Here is a 22,227-nt window from a genome sequence, read left to right on the forward strand (position 1 = left end):
TATTACATATTGGACCTTTAAGTTTACAGTTCCAACCTATTCCAATAAAACAGCCTGATGAGGTAAAAACCTTTTGCAACTGACACTCTGTGACAAGGGGTCACAAGCAAGAAAGGCTAGGAGCAACTTCTCTACAATCTTTCTCAGGTCATCTGGGTCTCAATTGAGAAATGGTTAACCACACTGTGTTAACTATTTATTTTGACTGTGTTGCAACATGTTGCTAGATCATCATGAATCCGTCACAATAAGAAAAAGCATTAATATTTATTTTCACCCAAGTTTTGTATACATGTAACAGATCCAATAAATTGTCTCCACAACTGTTTAAAAAAAATGATATGAGGGAAAATAAAATCTAATTTCACATGTGAGTATGATAGATGGTTAAAGTGTTTATCACTGAAGTCATTGAGTGTGGAATAAGCACTGTACCACTAGTAAAGGTTAAATCCACGTTTTATTTGATTGTTTTTCATAATTCTAATGTTATTACTGACTGTCAGAATATTTACACTACAGAGACAAAACACATCTTTACATGTATCAGATATGGAAATTAGTTTCTCTTTCCTACTGTGAATATGTGTGTGTGTGTGTGTGTGTGTGTGTGTGTGTGTGTGTGTGTGTGTGTGTCTGTCCAAAATGACCTCCTATACATGCACACACACAAATACAGTACACACCAAGGTTGAAATGGCTGTGCCCCCTGTCCCTGGAGCGTTTTTATGTTCTTGAAAGTCCCACTCTAACTCAGATAACCTTTATGAAATGGAGATAAGGGAGAGTATTATCACTCTTTCTTACCCCTCTTTCCCTGGCATGAACGATTCTTCAAAAGGTAGCTGGTCTGTCTGTGGTTCAGAAGGAAAGAGAAGATGACACAAGCCCAGCTTTTCTTTGAATAGCAGGTGCACCTTTGGCTTTATTCTGGGCCTGAATGAGGAATGATTGGAAAAGCAAAGGATCAAAGTGTTTCTCAATGTCTGCTGCAACACAGCACAGGCTAGATGGAGAACATCATTTGAAAACAGTCAATAGTTAGGCTGTTTTTGTGTATGCATGTAGTGCGTGAGTGAGGACGTGTGCAAATAAGAGTTGGAGTTGATTCTAGTAAAAGCCCTGACACATCACAATTTCAAATAGTAGGCTTTTGCCCAAACCCAAAATCCCCTCTCTTTCCCTTACTTGTTGGTGTTGCCAAGGAAGATTAATAAACATGGCAGCAACTCTGTGAAAATCACAACGCCTTCTGTTGAAACCTCACTGGCCACACTCTGTCCATGAAAGACTGTGGATTTAAGGGTTGCAGGGCTACTTGGGAGAGTGGAGCAAATGGGGTCGCATGAAAAGCAGGGGACTGGGGGAGGAGAGGGATGGGATGATGGGACAGCAGAATGGAGGGAAACAGTGAGGATATGGAAAAAGGAGAGAGGTGAAGGTGATGAGGGAGGGAGGGGTGGAGAGAGGGCAGTGGGTGAGGGAGTTGAGCTGTGTGTGGGTGGATGGTAGGAGAGGTGGATGAGGTGGAAGAAGATGAGGAGGAGGGGGGCATGGAGAGGGCTGTGTGTTGTAAAATGATATGATGGAGGCTGGAGAGAGGGGGGAGGTTTGGGACTCTCAGAGCTACGGGTTGAGTAAAGTTCTCTTGTGGGGTCACATGTGGAAGTGGGAGACTGACCCGGACGGTGTGCTGTGCTTGTGTTTGCATTGTGTCTGTGTGAAGCGACTGGGTTTGAGGCTGTGAAGGGTTGTGCAAGGGTGCAGGAGTGTATTGTTCCTCTGAAGTCCCACAATTCTCTCGATGTGCTGTGTGTGGGTTTGTCTGTGTGTGCGTATCTGCACTCTCTTGCGTCTGTTCCAAAACTTTCTGCATGTGCTCTCTTGCCTGCTCTTGCAGGAGGCGATATTTGTCCATCTCCTCAGCAGTAAAGCTGACTGGCGGAGCTGTCTCTCTACCTGTCTGCTTGTCATAAGTGCTAATCTGCAATGGGCAGAGATTTGGCATGCTGCAATAGTTTGACTCAACTATGTCCAGAGGACATTTTAGACTGTCAACAACGGCTGCAGGATCCATTCCACTGCCCTTAGACTCCTCTTCCTCCTCTCCCTCTTTCTCCTGACTTTTCTCCAGCAGCCCTAGTTTCTTTCTGGCCTTTCTCTGGATTGCAGGTAGTTTCCCTATGAGAGGGAGAAGCAACATCCTGGCTGATTGCTGTGGCAGAGACTTACTGAGGGATAATCCTGGGAGAGTTGTGCCTGACTTGCTTGAGTTGACAAGGGTAGAGGGTCCATCTCCTAGGTCAGACTGTGAATTGGACTCCTTAAGCTGAGAAGGTTTTGTGTCACAATGATGCGTGTTGAGGTCTGGAACTGTGGGAGCAAAAGATGATCTGTTGGGTGAGGAATGAGAGAAGGAGCAAGAGGTAAGGCCAGATGAAGTGGATGTGGGGGTGCTCTGCTTCTTTACTGCCTGATGGGCTTCAGATGAGAGTCCTGGAGCTCTTAAGGACGTCCTGCACGTGCTGACTGTCAACCCATCCAACGTGACTCCTGAGCAGGTACTGCTCCTGCTCCACTCCCAGCTTAGATCGGACATGCTGGTGCTGCTGCAGGGACTGCAAGAGCGAGGGCTGTGGCATCTGCTGGCCCGTGTGTTGATCACACTCTGGGGGCTATGTGTCTGCCTACTTGTCCACCACTCAGGGCTGGAGAAGTGTCCCGAGCTTGAGCGTCTGGTGCCTGCAGATTTCCACACACAGCCTGGGCTGTCTCTGCTGTCTGCCCCTGTCCTGGAGCCTGATGTAGATCTGTGTGTCCCCCTTTCTTCCCAGCTGTCACTGCTGCTCCATGTCCATCTGTCCATGCTGCACCTGTCCCAGTCTACATCTTCCATTCTAAGATGTTTGCCTCTCCTGTCCCAGCTGCTAGGACTTTGGCTAAAACTTGCCACCTGATCCCACTCTACTCCTCTGTTTCTCGATCTCCACCCACTCCTTGACCTGCCTTCCTCACTACCTCCAGGACACCTCCCCTTCATCCACTCCCACTGCTCTGTTTCTGAAATCAGGCCCCTGTCCCTGCAACCTGAACGCTCTCCCATTATCCTGCCCCTCTCTGTCTCCTCCCAGTCATCACGATACCTCAAACTCTTCCTCTTACCATGAATGACTTTCCTGTCCCTGTGGAGGAGTTTTCTCTTTCTCGCTGGGCTGCAACCACGGTTGTTGTCAGGGTAACAGCAGTCAATGAAACTCCTGGGGTTGCTATGGTGACCCCTTTCCCAAAACAGCTTAGAGTTACATCCTGGGGAGAAGGAGTGTAAGGAGAAGTGAGACCGCCAGGGAAAAGTCACTGCATCTCTGCCTCGCTTTCCCTCCCACTCGTTGTGTGTGTCTGCTGTGTGTCTGGCGAACTGGGAGTAGGCACTGCAGTGCTCTGCCTGCTCTCTGTCTGGCTGGGACTGGGAATCAGTGCTGTGGCTCCTGTGAGGCCTCCTCTTCCTGACAGAGACAGATACTGGCTCAGCATCACATCTCCCGAGGAGACAGCTGCTCCCTGCTCTCTGCACCCTTCTCCCCCTCATCCTCGCTTCCCCCTTCTCCCTTTGCCTCCTTTTCTTCCCCAAGCTCCCTCCAGCTTCTCCACTCCTCTCTCTGCCAGTTGAGACTGTGGAGACAACACTCCTCACTTTGCACCTTGCTGATTGGTGCTTGTTTGAAGCTTTTTCCTCATTGCCCCTCTTCTTCTTTCCCAGGTTGTGTTTCTTTGTGCTGGCTTTCCTCTTTTTGCGTGACACTTCTGAGACACCCACGTACGGCTGTGGAGTGCTGGCACACTTGCACATTGTCTCACTCCCACACTCACACCTGGACAGGCTACTGCACATCCCATGTGTGCCAGGTTTGGTGACAGACTCTAATTTACAGCTCAGGGCTATGATGGCTCTCTCCCTGATCCCTCTCACACCCCCTAATCTGCCTCCCAGAGGATTCTGGGAGTTTTTGTCAGAGCTGTCACAATGAGTGGGGTCAAATGGATGGGACGCTGCCCTCATGCAATTCTTCATTCTTAGCGTGCATCTTCCTCTTTCTGGTCTTGTTTCTGACAATGAAAGGTTTTTGTTCTTTAGGAACAGGTGTGCTTCTCTCTCCACATCTATATGTTGCTCTACTTTATAGTAATCCTCAGATTTTTCCTGTCTGTTTGCTTTCAGCTCTTGTCTTGTCTGTCTTTGTAAACAGGAAGGAGTGTCTGGTGTAAGAATAGCTGGCACACATGGATATGATTTCTCTGACGGATCACAAAACAGATTTTGTTGTAACTCCTGCCGATCCTCTGTGAGTAGTTCTGGTTTTTGTGGATTCAAGCAGAATGGGTTGCAGCTGTAAGAGACGTGTGGTTGAGTCTTGGTGAACTTAAGCAAACTGACTGGCCATTTCAGACAAGTAGAGCCATCTTTCCCCAGCACACACATATACTGACTCTCCTCTCTCCCCACCTCAGATTCTTGCTTTCTCTTTGTCTCGCTATCTGTGTGTTCGGTGTCCATGTGTGCCCCTGCTAGTGCTTTGCCCCTTAGGTCCACCTGGGTCTGTGATGGCAAGAATAGTGACTCATGTATCTGATTATCAGGTGCTGCTGTGGAAATATTAGAGTGTGCTTTCACTGCATCTCTTTTTTCAATCTCTTCCTCTTCCCTCGCAGCCTCTCTGGGGATTGCCCTTGTGTCAATCAGTCTAACACAGTCAGATCTGATATCATGTTTTTCACTCTCACTGTGTCTCCCCTCCTCTGCTGCCCCAATTTCCTTGTCAATATCTTCCATCATCCCCTTTATCCTTTCTTTTATTTGTTCCCTCTTGTCTCTCTCCTCCTCCTCCAGGTCCGAGAAGACGGAGGCGGAAGGCTCGAGCCTGGGCCCCCTGCGCGAGAAGCAGAAGGACACCCCAAGCCTGCCTCCCACTATACTCCGCCCTGGGAGAGGCAGTTGGGGATACAAGCCCAGGCAAGAGTGGGGTTTCACTGCAGGTGGGTGTGTTTTGGATGCCCGATTTGTGATTAATGGGGACTCTGCATTGGCTGGCAGTGCTTGGGTAGGAGGTGCACCTGTGGGTTGGGTAGGGGGGCATCTCTGGGTGTGGTTGAAGTCCTCAGGGTTGTGGTCTCTTTGGTCCATGTCTCTATCCTGCTGCTGTCTCACAGCCCTGACTGCACTTCTTAGTCCTGTTCTTCCTGGGGCTCTGAAACAGAAAGCAGTTGAAATATTCTTGATTTTACTTGATTTAACTTGATTTCACTTAACCTTGGCTTATTTTAATTAAATAAAAATTTTCTTTACTGTAAATTGGTATATGAAGTTAAAAGAAACACAATACTGTCAAGAAAATAAGCCTGAATAGCCTGGATGGATGGATGGAATAATGGATGGATGATAGATAGATTGATGGATGATAGATAGATTGATGGTTAATAGATAGATTAAAAAAAACTATAACCTAAGATTAATAAAACAATCATATACAAAAAACAAAACAAAAAAAGGAACAAACAAAGAGAAAAGCAGAGGCTTGATAATGATAGTCGTAGGAATGCTGTTCACATATCATCGCTTGATTATAGGGACACACATTTAAGCGCACAGGGAATCGGTGTAATCATGATGATTATTACGTGGTGTATTAGTTTTTTTTATCAGTTGTTTTGATTACTTTAGTTATGCAAACCCGGAGGCAGGTTTCATCTTTCAACTTTTTTCACTCAATTTAGTTACTTCTTGAACATACTACTTTTTCTACTATTTATTCTAAAACTCATATCTCCTCCTATAAATCATCAACTCTCTGAGCGTCTGCAATAAATGTGTTTTCAAGTTATATTTACTTCACCTGTGGCTTATCTAGGACAACTGGGTGCTTTAACATCTGTGAATACATCCATCAAATCTAAGAAACGTTGACTGGATGTGACACACTCTTACCCTCTGGACCTCTGGCCTCTTGTCTCATTTCACTCACACAGCCACAAACACACAGAAATACACTCTTTCCCACTCACCGCTGGGTTTCCTGTTGCAGTTGTGCGAGCTGGTGCAGGCGTCTGAGAGCCTTCTCCTGTTTGCGTTGGTCCTTCCACGATTTTGAGGCCACATTGCGAGCAAACTCTCTGTGTTTGAGTTCCTTCAGCCTCTGCAGGAAGTGAAAATTAAGGATGATAGAGGGAGGGACAAGAAAAGTATGTGGCAGGCACGGCAAGGGAGAAGCAAAAGAGTGGGACAAACAGAAGAGAAGAGAGAGTGACAGATTAGCTTTATGAAGCTCCCTACAATCAGCTGTCTTTCAAATCATACACATCAATCAGTAGTGGTTGCAGATGTTTTCCTCCGAAGCTCATGTCCAATTAACTTCATTCAGCCTGGAAGATAGCGTCTTTCCTTCAACAGACAGCTTGAAAGCAAATACAACTCAACAGGCGCAGTTGAGATGAGTGACTCGAGTGATTTAAAGACGATGACGCTCTTGCCAATGATATTTCAAAACTGTTCAGCCTTTCGTCACCAAACACGAAGGCACGGCCACTTATTTTTTACAAAATAACTATCAAAGCATAAAGGCCAGTTGAAAAAAATGCCAAACCATTGAATGTGCTCTGTCTGTCTGTCTGTCTGTCTGTCTGTCTGTGTGTGTGTGTGTGTGTGTGTGTGTTGTGTGTGTGTGTGTGTGTGTGTGTGTGTGTGTGTGTGTGTTTGTGTGTACGTATGCACAAACAAGACTCGCACAAACCAAAAGTGTGTAGTGAATATTTAATTTTAAGCAAACTGGTGGGTCTTCATCATGGTGCATACAAATAACAATTAGCTCTATTTTTGTTTTGTTTTGTGTGAGTGTGCATGCGTGTATTTGTGTTAAACTGTGTGTTTATAGCCATAGGTGTACCAGTCCTCTCAAGGAAACAATGATTCATGCCTCTCTCTCCAGTTTCCTTTTCTGACACACTTAAATCTCTCCTTATATCCAGGCTTGGCAGGTGTGTGTGTGTGTGTGTGTGTGTGTGTGTGTGTGTGTGTGTGTGTGTTGTGTGTGTGTGTGTGTGTGTGTGTGTGTGTGTGTGTGTGTTTGTGGGTTTGTGTGTGTGTGTGTTGTTGTTGTGTTTGTCTGAAGGCTAAAGAGGGACTTACAGTAAGAGTTTGGGAAAAGCTGCAGCATTGTGCACCAGTATCCTTCCTATCTCACACCTTATACTCTCAGTATATTTTAGCTATACCTCAGTGTGCAATCCATCCAAGGTTTATACATTCAAGATTGTTTGTTTATATTATATATTTGTGAGTGCATCCTGTGGTATAAATTGCAACAGGATTACACCACTCTCACTTTTAGATTATGTTACACTATTATCCACCCACACAGTAGGTATCGCACACACACGTACACATCAGATTAGCCCCTCAGACATCAGATTTATTTATACACTAACTCTCTTTCACACCCAGATCTAATGCTGGAGCTGACAGTCGTCAGGTTAATCTCTGCTGAGTCTTACACAATCGGGTGTCTTTTTACATCATCGTTTGATGCTTAACATCCCACTGTCAGCCCACTGAAGACAGCATTTACTATGTGCCAACGGAGCAGCACTTGTGGGTTTGTATCAGGTTTGTCCTTTATGTCCTACAGTAAAGGTGCTTGTGCTTTGTAGATGTGTGTGAGATTGTGTGTGTGTGTGTGTGTGTGTGTGTGTGTGTGTGTGTGTGTGTGTGTGCGGTAAGGAGCTTTAATGGGCTTTGATGCCAAACTCATTCTATGGGAAATATTAATCATGTTCAAGCAGAGAGGCATAGGGGCCTACAAAATGAATGACTGCGGACAAAACCAGGAAAGAGGAGGAAGAAGGGGGGAAAAAAAGATTAGAGTCGCTGTACTGTGGCTGTCCAAGGCAATGACTGGGAGAGAGAGAGAGAGAGAGAGTGAGCAAGCAGTCTATAATAGATGGAATATATGAAGATGAATTCTTCTTCCTTCCTCTTGCACTTGCCAGGTTATTGTTCCCTTTTAAAAACAGGTCCCACTGCAGGCAAACCTGTCGCTATATTTAGAGCCAGACACAATATTGCACGCGGATCCATTTTTACTGAGCACACAGGGCAGAGATATTTCCGTTTCACACTTTAAAGCGGATCCTTTGGTCTTCTAAAATTATGTGATGTCCTCAACAGCAGGAAGCAATGTTACTCTTGCTCTCAAACATGCCAGTCTAGCTATGTGCTGTGAAGCTCAATCCGTTTGTTAAAGCATCGATCAATATTCCTTTAGATGTGTTAAGGAGTGCTCAGGCTGAGGCAACTATGGATGAGTCAGAGTTGATTCATATATCCACTAGAGCCTGGGATGGATGATGTATTCTTAGGTAGCTCGTGAGGGGCCATGCTAATGGGCTGATTGCTCTTTTATTTAAAAAGAAGCGTAATTCTCTTGTAATGAGCAATTTCTGTACTCAGCAGTAAATGCTGATAAAGCACTGCATTCAGACATGTTTATCCCTGAATCGATGTCAAGGAAAGGAGACAGCGCAAATGCAATCAGCTTTCATTCTCCAAAGCCAATACTCCTGCAGGGAAGCTGTCTTCTTCTAGAATTTCATCTGTTGTCTGCTCAGTAGGCAGAGTGTGCATGCATGCCGTTGTGTGTGTGTGTGTGTGTGTGTGTGTGTGTGTGTTCCTACAATGCCAGTGGCTACTGTCAGCTCAGTGCCTCGTGCAGCTTGTTTCATGTGCCTGCCGATGGCTAAAACAAAGCATTAACATTGGCCTGCAGTTGCTTCGATTCATTTTCAAAGAACAATGACAGAGAAGGAACAGTCTTATTGAATGTTTATTTCATGTTGCACAGTGTGGGCGTTCAGAAGTGGGAAGTGGCTTGGCTTGGTTAAGAGATTGCCTGTGTTTGAGGACGAGTGTGTACAAGGGGAAGTGCATGCGTCTGTATGTTTTTGTATGTGAGTGTATGCATTGGCATGACAACAGATAGCTGTAGGAGAATGTGCTAACAGCAGAACCTTCAGCTTGTTAGTCCAGAGTGGAAGTTGTGTATAAAAATGGATGTGAAAGTAAGAACACAGGAGAAAACCAGCTGCAGGCCTTTTCCTAATGGTCTGTTGGCCTCATCTTGTCTAAACCAGAATAATAGAATCATGCTTGAGCTATGACTAATAGCTCCATGTTATGTTTGGTACACAATGTGTTTTTATTTTTATTTTATCGAAGTACAAATTATAGAATCACATGAATTTTGTACCAGCATCCTTATGTACCAGATACATACAAATTAAGTGCTCTAAATTTTAAACTAGAGCAACATTATTCTTCTATTATCATAAATTCTGGACTGAGATTAAATAAATAATAATAATGATTCTTTGTTTTTCAGTTTCAACTCAGGTTGCTTTGGTTAATGTTTTTAATTTCTACAGGGCTAAGCATAAGACAATGTATCCACCTAATTCTATTCCTCCATTCAATTGTATTTTTGTATTTATTATGTTAAACTAGTTATTCCCCGGATTAGAACTACTGGGTCACATTATTTCTCATGTAATATCCTAGTAATTTGCTTGGTCTTCTGAGACCTCTTTACAGTTTGATAAAAATACTCTAAGTTATTTTATCACCTTGATGAGAATTGCTTTGCTTTTAATAGTCCACTAAAGAGGTCTCTTTACTTCAGTTTGGGCTATTTTAAATTTGATACATGATTAAATAAAATGGGTCTATATCTGTTATTGCTTTTACAGGACTTTTTACTTAGGACTATCCCTCCACAATCCCAAACAACTTATCATTTAGATTTCAGTTATTACAGTTTATACCTACTGGCCTGGTTTATACCTATAGTTTTTATACTGCTGTTAACTACTGTGACTTAAGTAGCCCCGCAAGGTCTCAAACAGTTGATCTAAGATATCAGCCTGCATGTTAAAATGGAAATCTAAAAATCTAAAGTATAAATGCAGAGGTGTGTGTGTGTGTGTGTGTGTGTGTGTGTGTGCATCATATGTATGAGTATCCACCTCCAGTTGAGTTCCACCTCTGTGTGTGTGCTTGTAAGAGATGACACAGTTGTCAAACTCCTACTGTTACTTGCTGGAAAACTGTATCCAATAGGCAGATTCACACAAAAATGTAAAGTAGCTTTCAATCAACATGCATAATGCTAACACACCCAAATTCCATGACAAGAGATTATGAAAAAATTTGTGCATGCGTGTGTGCGTGCGTGCATGCGTGTTTGTGTGTGGCTGTAGTGCTGGTGCATCCCATGTACCTGTTTGTGTGCATGGTCATAGGAGTTGATGTGGTTGTCAAACTCCTGGTGTCTGAAGTACTGCTTGTGACACAGCTCACAGTAGAAAAGAGCCTTCAGATCCTCCACTGAGCAGCCCAAAGCCCTCTCTGCACGCTCCTGGAGAAAGAGAGAGATGAGGGAATGAGTGAATGCATTGGAGGGATAGGGGGAGAAAAATGAGAGAGTCAAGATAGAGGCATACAGACATAGACATAAAGGGTTAAAGAGGGGCAGTGATAGAGAGCAAGGGGAGTGGGTGAGGGGGGTTGAAAGAATGTCAGATTGTTAGCCATTTAGAGCAAATCTGCATCCCAGATACATCAGCAGTAATAGCCTCTACATGTGCTCTGCATAAAACTGTTAAACGGCTTCCCATTAAAGTACGCTGCCTTTGCTGCTGCTGCTGGAGGTTGGACAAAGGCGCCGAAGCCCTGTCCTCATGGCAACTTGAGCCTGGGGACACATTTAATACACCCACTGTAATAGAAACCTGCATATGAACTATGATAGCAAACAGTCAAAGTCTGACTGCAGAGGAAGTGGCAATTGTGGCCAACAGATAGCAAAAATAAGCATCTAAAATGTACAATTTGTAAACTGGTAAAATAGTGCATTTGAAGACAAGAAAGTTCCAGACAAATACACACATATAAATAAAGGTGCGCAAATAGCGCATGGTCAGACAGATACACATGCACTGCGCAAATGGCACATAGACCTCAGGCAATAATTCGCTTGTCTGCATGCTCACATCAGCTAGAGGGCTTTCTTTTTTTGTTGGTCCGAGGATATGCACAGTGTTGTGTACGCTAGATGTGTGTGCTTGCTTGTGTGCTATGTGTGTGTTCAGGGGTGTGTGTGCATTAATGCCATGCTCTGCTTCAAAATGTAATTTCCCTGAGGCTGGGGGCTGCCAATAAACACTATTGAATTCTGTTCTACACTGACATGATGGGAATTTAATTTGGGGTTGTCACTTCTTTCTCTCACTCTCTATCCTCCTCTGCTTCTTTCCTTCCCTCCATCCATCTCCGTTTTTTTTCTCCCTCTCTTTGGTAGCTCTCGTGCTGTCCCGGCTTGTTATTTTTCTAACTTGCTATGTTTCTTTTTTCCTTTATATCCCCTTTTATTCCCTCTATTTGCCTTTTTCTCTGTGTCTGGCTTGCTCCTTTTCTGTTTGGTGGGCCCTGGGTCATACAGTGACAGAGTCTATTGGCCCCAATTTGCTTCAGTAATATGCCTGCACACAGGAACAGAGGTGAGAGGAAAAGAGAGGGAGAATGGGAATGGAGGTAAGAGGAGAAATGACCCCTGCCTGCCCTCGCAGACACGCATGCACGCATGTAAGCATACACACACACACACACACACACACACACACACACACACACCTACATTAATTATTACCACAGTACAACCATTCCTGTTGTACATGCCATCACTTTTTACACATGCTATATCCAGTAATGCTTCACCCACACTCACGACACACACACCACACACACACACACACCACACCACACACACACACACACACAACACACACACACACACCACATCACTCACCTCACTCACTCACTCACTCACTCACTCACTCACTCACTCAACTCACACACACACACACCACACACACCACACACACACACACACACACAACACACACACACAAAAAATGTCCTTCCTCGCCCTCTTTGCATTTGGCTTTAAATCAGAATCTGAAGAAGAGAAGGGACTGAAGGAACAACCATGCTGTCAGGACTCTCCTATATTGAAATCTATAGAAAGGTAACTAACATACGTTGATCTTGTGTATGTGTATGTGTGTCACAACCAGGAAATGATCCAATCACCTAGATCGGCCTTCTTTTGACTGCTGCCAGGGGGATGAGATTGAGATAAATGCTGCGTATTTGTCAATTTGTGGGTTTATGCAAGATTACATAGGAGCTGTGTAAGTGCACATCTTTATATACTCATTACATGTTTTATGCATGTGCATATGTTTGTGTGCGCTTGCCTTTGTACCCCCAAACCTTTTCTTCTCGCCTCTCTGCGTTCTGTCAGTGTAATTATTTTAAAGAGGGAAAAATATACAAGGAAAGAGGGGCGAATGTACGTGGCAAAAGGTTTAGATGCATGAAAGCAGAAAACGTGTGTGTATGCATGTGTGTGTTTCAACTCAAGAGCCATTTGTTTATGGTGGAGACATACTGACATGTAATCGCTCATTTTCCTGCTGAATACTAATTTGCCTTACATGTATACACCTCATATATGATTTCTACCCTTGTGCACCAACACAGATAGCATAGACACACTAACAGAATTACATCTCCACAAACACTTATGCATGCACAGTCACACACTGTCTGACAACCTGTTATACCAGTGCTAAATTAATCTAGACCTCAATTTACCTCACTAGGATAAATCTGTTTGCGGAGAAAGCAAGTGATATCTGCAGACCTGAATGGACAGTGATTGTTCACATGATTATGTGTGTGAGTGTTTGTGCGAGGCTGTAAATGCGAATGAGTATACATGTTTGTTTTTTTTTGTGGCAAGTGCCATGTTATTCCTCTTCATAGCTGAAATTATGCCACAAATGAGAGTCTTATGAAGCATAACCACAGTTTAAAGCACACACATGTAATTCAATGTATCAAGCTTCTGAGCTTGGTTTATAAGTGGTTATGAAATTTAAAAAAAATGTAAAGCAAATATGCTAAAATGAAGCTTACTTACTCTGAGGAATGAAGATAGTTTGCATTTAAACTTCATGTACAGTGACTTGAATATGTTCAATGCCATTTAATTTTTACACAGTTAGTTATGATTAAATCAATTACATTAAAATAAAGAATTACAATAGTGTACAGACACCTACTGCACTTGCGCTAATTAGTTTCACTCATCTCACTGGTCACTTTTTTCGATGGCTGTAATTAAATATTGAGCAGCATTTTCATGGATGACTGGACGCATCCTAGAGAGTGTGAGGGAGGACTGACAGACTCATATTACAGTACAGCCACAGCATTTTGAGATCATTTTTCCTCAATTTGATGTATTTCCCACTAAAAAGGGATGTTTGAATGGTACATAATGTAGGGAGAGCTCAACAGGGAGAGATATAGACATGACGAATGGGATGTCACTGTGGGAGAAAAATTATTTAATAAAAGGAATAAAAAACAACCTCATTTAAGCCTACCAAAGATAACCCATAAAAATACATGAAGTCAGAGATTTTGATGGTAAAATGCACGTATAGAATTGAAGATTTTGTTTGCTCTCTGTCTTTATACTTAGATCAGCACGTGTGGATAAGTGACTAGATGTGCATAGACTAGTGCGAGTCCTTGAACACCATTTGCAGAAGAGTGTGAATTTCTGTATCCTGGGACTTGTTCAATTAGTTTTCTTGGACATACTAAGACAAAACTAGCCAGATGTGATAATTGTTAACAGCATAGCAACACAAATTTTAATTGCAATCTTGGTTCAGTATAAAATTCAAAACATATCCAAACTAGCAAAAAAATAGGCCGGAATTACACCGAGCATGCATAATAAATCCAGCGAGAGAGTTGCCCAGTAGCAACATACTGTTGGAAACAGATTCTCTCTGTTCAAATATATTATCTGAAGAGAACTTCTGCTGCAGTGGGGAGAAACAGTAAAAACTTCATGAATATGGCTTACTTTGAGAAAACTATTGTTATACTAATTGCAGTTACAAACACAGGCCATGAACCTTACATGCAAATTAGCATTATGTCTTTTTATAAACCCTTGCTTTATGTATGTAATAATGCTGGCAATTACATGTAGTACATACTGTCTTATTGCTTCTGCATCTGTCAGGATTTTTGAGACTGCTGCCCTTGACTTTTCTTAAACTAAATTAAGTATAAAAGTATTGATTTACTGACAAAAACTAATGGGCGACAATTAATCGACTCATAATAAAATGTACTGTTTCATATTCTGACACGCCCCTGAGACAACTTCCTGGATTAACATACTTATTTTAACCCAAACCATGGTCTTTCCCTAAACCTAACCAAGTAGATATGGTGCCTTAATGTGACTTTAACCAAACTGTGACCACTTTGTGGGTTTATTCTTTGGTCCTGTGTACCTGCACTACTTGGAAATATTTGCCGTAATATTATCGTCATCAGACTGATATCTGAGGGGTTCCAAGATTGCCTATTTTGTAACTAAAGAAGAAATATGAAACAGAAAATGAAAAGGTGCAAGAAGTGTATTCACAATAGTCTAGTGTTTCCTTGCACAAAGCAACATGTGTGAAGGAAAAGAAAAGAAAGGAGAGGAAAGGAGAGGAGAGGAAAGGAGAGGAAAGGAGAGGAAAGGAGAGTGACACAGTGACAAAGTGTGAATAGGACACATTTATGAATTCAGAGAACTTCTAATTGCTACTGTGCCTTGTGAGAGCAATTCAATAAACAATTCATAACTGTTTATCAAGCGCCCAAGTCTTTAATTATCTTCAGCTATACTGTAATTATCACCCTAACTTGGCCACTGTAATGAATAGAAACAATTCCATTTGTGGTAAAAAAAAAATAATTCAACAAATCTGTTTGCCTCCCGCTCTGTCCCCCTCTCTCAGTCTGTTTAGAATCTGCCTCTTTGTTTTCTTTGATGCCTGTCTCTAAAGAGTTCCTGTGATTCTCCATCAGACGCACTTGCATTCACGCATGCACAAGTGGAGTGAGTCTGGCGGTGTGAGAGTCTGGCGGTGCCGTGTTGATTTCTGGCCATTCTTGTGTAGCTAATGACAGCTGACCTGAGGGCTAAGTTGCTTGTTACTGTAATGACCTGTAGATCTCAGCGGCAGACACACTTGTGCACACGCACACACAGACAGACTGCCAAACAGGATGGCTGAGTGTTAATGAGCTGATATTTGCAGCCATAAAGCATATCCTCTCACTGCCTTTAATATGCCTCTATGGCCAGTACTCACCCATTTATTCATTTGATGTGTGTGTATTCATCCGCATGTACGTACCAGCCTGTGTTTTTGTCTATGCAAAACCATTTAAAAGTGTTTATGTATCTTTGTTTGTTCCAGATCATTAAAGCCAGTTAGAAGTATGGCCAGAACAAGCACAGCAAAAAGCCATAGCGTAAAACCGCAGATGTGTTGACCATAGATACAATCAGAGTTTTCTTACAGCCAAAAGGACAGATGTGTTAGTACCAATGAGCTCGGTCATCTCATGCACTGCCAGCAACCAACTCTGTTAACAAGACAGTATTAGACTGGCTAAAATAATACACAATACAAGATCAACCACCAAATACACAGAATTAAAAATGTATTTCAATGATCCAGTGTCAGGTGTGTTGTGTTTCTGTGGAAACTGTATATGCTATCTTAAGCACCAGCCCATACACCATGAATCACCAGCATTTGTCTCTTCCTTTACTTTGTGTCTTGTTCAAAAATATAACCAAATGTTCTCCCTCTGACCTTTTAAATTGAGCAGCATGCAAGACAAACAAACTGAATGAATAAATGATGAAGAGATTATATTTGCTAATTTGCCCTGTGCCCTTGTCTCATTTAAATAAGGAGTGCTTCCTACAAAATTACACTGTATATAGACCTAAGGCATACTTTTTATTGTGTTGGCTCTGTACTTCTGCAAATGGCATTTAAAATGGAACAATAACCAAGAGTTAAAGTGCCAACATCTAGCTTTGTAGTGGCACTCCAATGAGTTAGTATTGCACTTTCATAAAATTGACTTGCAAGAAACAGACTTGATTATAATTGATCAAGCAGGCTGAGATATCCTGACTCTAAGTCCCTGGATCCTACATTTTTACCATGATGCAACTCAAAAGTATCTTCTGTCAGATCCTTCCTGCCACGTAAAAATTAAACGTACGGGCATTGCAACCCTTTTGAAACATAGGTGACCAAAAGAAACTATGCAATTACAATAAACATATAATACGTGCATATTTAACATTTTGTTGCAAATATTTTTCAGTTAGTGACTGCTTGAAGTCTGATAGACATTAGCAAACACTTGGTGGCCTTCCTGGTTATACTCTGTCAGGAATGTAGTTCAACAATCCCAAGGACGTTATGCTTTTAGTCTTTACTTCAGTAATTAAACAGATGTTCAAATGGATTGAGATCAAGTGACTGATTTGGTTAGTTAAGAAAATAATTGTTTAACCCAAAAACATCTCCATTGTATGTTAAGGATCATGTCGTGCTGCAATGTCCTAAAATTGACTATTTTTAAAATGGAAATTTGCATGTTTTACATTATTTTACTCAATATGAATGCAAACGCACTCAAAAACACCTAAAGTGAAAGTCAGCACTTTAACCTTGTAGTCAGTCTAATATACCAAAGCACATACGTTGCCTAAATGGCAGGCTGTTCCGTAATTGTTGCTTTCTGGCTCTGTTTGCACCACTGCTTTACAGATATACAGTACCATTAAAAATAAATCTGCTCTAGACACATCTGTAGGCATCAATGCTGCTGATAGATTTTAATAGCTAATCTTGTCAATAAAAAAACAGCTACATGATAGTGCCACGACTCCATGTGTGACTATCACATCCAAATGTAAAAGAAGGTGAAGAATAATGAAATAAATGTGTTCAAAAGCCTCAAAATAACTGCACTACTTTGTCTGGGGCAACAGTGGGAAGCTTTTGCCATGAACAAATCGCACTGGTCTCCTGTATGAGTCATAAATCTATGAAGATTTATCACAAGGCCCAACCAAACAATCACTCTGCGAGCGATCAAAATTTAATTCTCTGTCCATCACAATGCAAGGCCAAAGAGCCCCTCTGCTGATCTGTCCACCCTCCCTGCCTTCGTTCTCTCTATCTCCTCCTTCTTCAACAGGGCTCCCCTGTTTTCGCGGTTATTCATGCGCTGTATCATTGATCAATCCAATTCGGTGCTGCATTTAAAATCTACCCACCTTTCAACATCATCCCCCTCCTCTCCCAACCTCTCTGTCTTTGTGTCATCCTGAACACAATGTGCACTCTGGCTCGTGCAGGACAAGTTAAACTGATTCCCCGGGGCACAGCATAGCTTTCAGACACACAAAAAAGCAGAGGACATCTTAAGACATTTTGCCACTTGAACAAACATGACCCATAGATTCTTTCCAGTTGATTTTTTGATAGAATTTGTTTTATGATGGGATCAAGGCAAAAGCACAAATGCATGAAAGCGTGCATGCAAATTCCTAAAATACCCTGCCGTTCCACAAACCGTGGTCTCCTCTGTGTCTTTTGATGTATTTTTATGATCCTACCACTCACTCACTGTTCTCTTCAGGGACCTGCATTTCTTTCTCTAAAAGGCAAAGGTTTTCTTTTTCTTTCTCTCTCTCTCTTTCTCTCTCAATCTCTCTTTCAGTACACATTAAGGAGAACCTTATAAACCAATTAGTGTATTAAAGAGGTGAACTTTACTCTAAGTCTCTGAAATTTCTACATGAATCCAATGATAAGATATGGTAAGTATGCTTTGTATGCAGTCTGTTTTTCTTGCACATATTGTTTTCCTTTTCCTGTGATACTCTCTTCACAGCTGCTCTAGGGGGTAAAAATTATATAAGAAGAGCCTTAGATGGCTAGATTGATAAGACTTGACCCCCTCTTATTAGTTCACCCTTCTCCTCTCCCCACACTCCATCTATTTCAAGTAATTTTCCTATTGTAGTCTTAAATAATATAAAATATTTTTGTACTTTCTCTTGGTTTCTCTTTCATGCATTTAAAGCTATTGTCAGTTATGTGTCCCTCCACCTGTGAACCTATCAGGCTTCTCTCCTTTCTTGCTAAATGTCATCTCCAGTATTAAATGCTCTCTCACTCAGCTGGCAGAAAAATGTAATTATACAGACCATACACTTGTGACATTTAAATTGCAATTGAAAACCCTGCGTGGATAAATGGATATACAGTGCAGTTTAATTGGTACACACACACACACACACACACATATGCACGCACGCATGCACGCACACACACACAATGTACTTAGTGTTCTCTGTCTGTCTGTCCAGACAAGGCTTCTGATTGACTGCCTCAAAGAGGATTGTGTGTCTATCTGTTAAAGTGATCAAACAGGGACTGTAATCTGTCAAGAGTGAGATGATGCAGATTATAGTAAAAGACAAGTTAAGAAGATGAAGGTAATCAGTTTGGGAAGTGACAGCTTTAAAGAACAGGATTAATATGATTGCAGATTACATGCTGCGTGCTTAACTCTTTAATCTCACCAACTCAGAAAGTTACGGATGAGGGTGAGCGAGGACGGCTGAGGGAGAGCGGTGGGTTGCTGCTGTCGGAGAATTGAGAAATGATTGCTGTCTTTCAGAAGTTTATGATTGCAGTTTCTTTCTTTTGAAGCTTTGAAGCATAGCACGGGTGAGCATTTGTGTGTGCACGCATGTTCACTTTGTGTGGTTTGGTCATGCTATCAGGGGATAACATGAGTGTGCCCAATAAGAGTGAGTGATTCTTTCTCTGGCACATTAAAGTGGGATTGCATGGATGGCTAATGATACTACAAGAAGAGCTGGAATAGACTGCTCGGTACAACATCATCCACTCATACAGGGTATACACACAAACTCAGTGAACTTTCTCTGTGGTGCACTTTAGTCCGAATTTGTTTAAGCTGGTTTTGCTGTACTCAAAGACTGTGTAGCAGTTTAGACCCATTGCTTGCCAGGGATTGAAATCCCGCCGGTACTCTCTCGGCTTTCAACATCCTGCTTTGCCTCCTTCAGTCTCTCTGCTCTCCACATCTCCCTCTTTCTCAGTGTCCTCGCTATCGTTACCAACTTCTATCCAGCCCTCTGTATGGCTGCATTAGTATGTATGGCTGTGTAGCTCAGGGTTTAGAGGTTTATGTCTCCTAATAGACAGAGATTTGTCCTGTCACACCAACACCCACATACAGCTTAAAGAGAGAGACGGAGAGAAAATGACTCCCTCCGCTCTGTGTGGAGGGGAGAGAAAGAACATTTATGTTTCTGTCTTATCTCCAGAGTGAAAGGTTCCATTTCTGTACAGACAAATTATAAAGCATTCATTTGTGGTGTTCTCTTCTTTTCTCCCACGCTTTCTGTCTTCTTTACCCCACTCCTGCTCTCTCACTGCCTCTCTTTACTCCTTTCTTTCCCTCTTGATTGGATTAAGACCAAAGAAGAAGAGTGAGGAGATGAAGAAGGGATGAGAACTTATTAAGCATGTGAGTGGTGAGATGACATAAGGCTGTACGAGAAGAGATTGAGGAAGAGGTGTGTGTGCCCATGTGTAGAAGTTAGTGTGCGCGAGTGTGCACGTACAACACATTCCTGTATTTATCTTTGCAAAAGGTAGGGTAAGAAGAGGGAGGAAGTGAGGCATTTAGCTGTGGAGAACTTTAATCAAGGGGCGAGCAATCCTGCATGACCCACTCTGTCATCCATTATTGATGCCTGCCTCAGACAGGCTGATGAATCATTAAGCCCCTCGTCAGGCCTGGGAATTCCGCCTCCTCCTCGGCCGATGACACTCATTTACATAAATCACACGCTGCTATTTTTCACACGCTCGCACATAAACACAAACACACACCCACATGCAGCCACACATACAAAGTTCACAAATTTTGGCATACTTTGTGAAATGCATGGCCAACACTTTTTTTTTGTACAAAGCTTTTCCAAAAACACACATCTCTGTCATACCTGGAGGAGACAAGTTAACTTGAGCTGCGAATACAGGATTTAGAACGCGGCTTATGCTATTCACGACAAGCACTGCAACTCCTGTACACTCAGAGATAAAAGACAATATCTTCTACATCCTTCGGTCCTCACATTATACTGTACTTGTTTCTCTTCTAGTCCCTACTAAACCAAACAACCACACACACACACACGCACACACACAGAGAAGAGAGCAAATCAGGAGGAATGACAGTGAAAAAAAATAAATGGAGGCATAGAGAAGAAGATCTTACAGAGTTTGTGTTTACTTCTTGCCTCTGGGTTTTATGGCAGTGAAAAAGTGGAGAATCTTAAGGAAATTGATGAATACCCGTGGTATGCAGGTCCACATGCACTCACACAATCCATCTACATGTTTCTTCTCATCTTTGTGGGGTTTCTCTCTTCTCATCTCCTCACCTCTCCTCTCCTCTCGTTTCCATGTTTTCCAATTCAGTGTTGTGACTAATCCCGTTCCACAGGGTAAGAATGTATACCTCACAGCAAGGGTAAGAAGGCCCCATAGCAGACTCAAGCAGAAACACAATCCCGCCAAACATACATACACAAAAAGACAGGGGAAAACAGGCACCCTGCCCACATAAAGGAGGTAGCCAAGGCCTGGTGGCTGTTAGCTTGAGGCTGCTTGCAGACCACTGTGATCCTTCCATCCTGGCAGCGCGCAGCCAGGACATTTCTGCACAGCGCTAAGCTGAGCGCCTGGCATCTCCAATCTGCTAAACACAGGAATGCTGCTGCTCATGATAATTGCAGTGGGTTGTTCTCTGCATCACGGCTGATGTGAAGACTGGTTGAAACAAAACAGCATGAATTATTAGTGTCTGAAGCACGGCTTGCCCTGCTGGTGGAGGTAAGTCTGATATAATTGGATGCATTGTTACTAATGCATGACCGACCCCGTGCTATCGGAATGTCCTAGTAGGTCCTATTTGCTTTGGTAAATAAACATGAGAGCACACCTGAATGAACACACATTAGAGCACATACTGTTATTATAATACTACAGGGATTTTGGTCCCACTTGTGCTCTTGGTATTTTTTTTGTTTATCCTTGTGTATTTGTATATTTATGTATATGATATGTGTTTACATACAAACAGTATGTTCCCAGGTACACATAGTTCAATCATAGCCTTATAGACTAACATTGACATTTTTATCACTTATTTTTCCCCAGGGCTGTCTGGTCGGGGCTCAGGTCAGAGGGGAAAGGTGAGCAGGTCAGGGTAAGAGGCTGTGGCGCGCCTAATTCAGGCTATATGACTTAAAGCATGACTCTGTGAGTGTATTGGTGTACTCCACAGTGCACTGTGCACCAGATCAGCCTATTCTGTGCAAGGCACAGCAATGCAAAACATGAAAGCCTCAATCTTATGTCAACGATTTCAGGGAAATGAAACTTGTTCATATGCATTAAAATTCCTCAGCCACTTTGATCTATAAATGCAACGTGCCTGCTCAACTTCTTTCAGTCGCACAGTTATTTTTATAAATGGGCCTCATGCACATGAAAAGTGGGAAAAAAATATGATCTGAACATCAAGCTGAGGATGAAATCCAAGTTGCTTTATTCAGAAGGAAGCCCCTTGGTCTCTGTTAGGCTGGGAGTAATTCCCGGGATTCTGCATAACCACGAGGTGCTGGTTCATTGCCTATACTTCAGTGAGCCATCTCTCCCCCAGAGAAGAGATAATTAATTTGTCTGAGCTGCACTTAACCTCAGCCTGATGTGTCAGTGGTGAAGACACGCAGGCATTCAAGCACACAGGTGCAAATATGTGTAACGTGCACACCCACATGTGCACGCAGGCACATAATGGAGCTATAATTGTATCCCCACATCTGTTACATGAAAGCCTGAATCCAGCTAGAGCAGCAGAGTAAAAAGCAGAGTCAGAGAGGAAAATTGAGGTTATTGAAGAACAGAAATACTGACCAGCAAATAAAGCAAAGCCCACTCTTTTCTTTGATTCCTTCAAGGATTCTTCAGCAATATTGCTACTGCAATATTGCTCCCATCGCCTACACACACAAACTCTCATATAGGTACATTGTACACACACACACACACACACACACA

The 22,227-nt window shown here is 42.5% G+C and overlaps 1 protein-coding gene across 1 annotated transcript in view; it reads right to left on the minus strand.

Moving 5' to 3' along the window:
- Positions 1-441: 441 nt before the first annotated feature.
- znf804b (zinc finger protein 804B) overlaps positions 442-22,227 on the minus strand; it is a 29,094-nt gene continuing 7,308 nt past the window's right edge. Inside the window, exons 3-5 of the mRNA XM_032519440.1 lie at positions 10,320-10,457; positions 6,058-6,188; positions 442-5,243 (exon numbers count right to left, since the gene is read on the minus strand). Of these exons, the coding sequence (XP_032375331.1) occupies positions 1,241-5,243; positions 6,058-6,188; positions 10,320-10,457 (4,272 nt within the window). The 3' untranslated portion in view covers positions 442-1,240. The remainder of the gene's footprint in view (positions 5,244-6,057; positions 6,189-10,319; positions 10,458-22,227) is intronic.

The sequence above is a fragment of the Etheostoma spectabile genome, chromosome 6 (assembly GCF_008692095.1).
Source record: "Etheostoma spectabile isolate EspeVRDwgs_2016 chromosome 6, UIUC_Espe_1.0, whole genome shotgun sequence".
Classification (NCBI taxonomy): domain Eukaryota; kingdom Metazoa; phylum Chordata; class Actinopteri; order Perciformes; family Percidae; genus Etheostoma; species Etheostoma spectabile.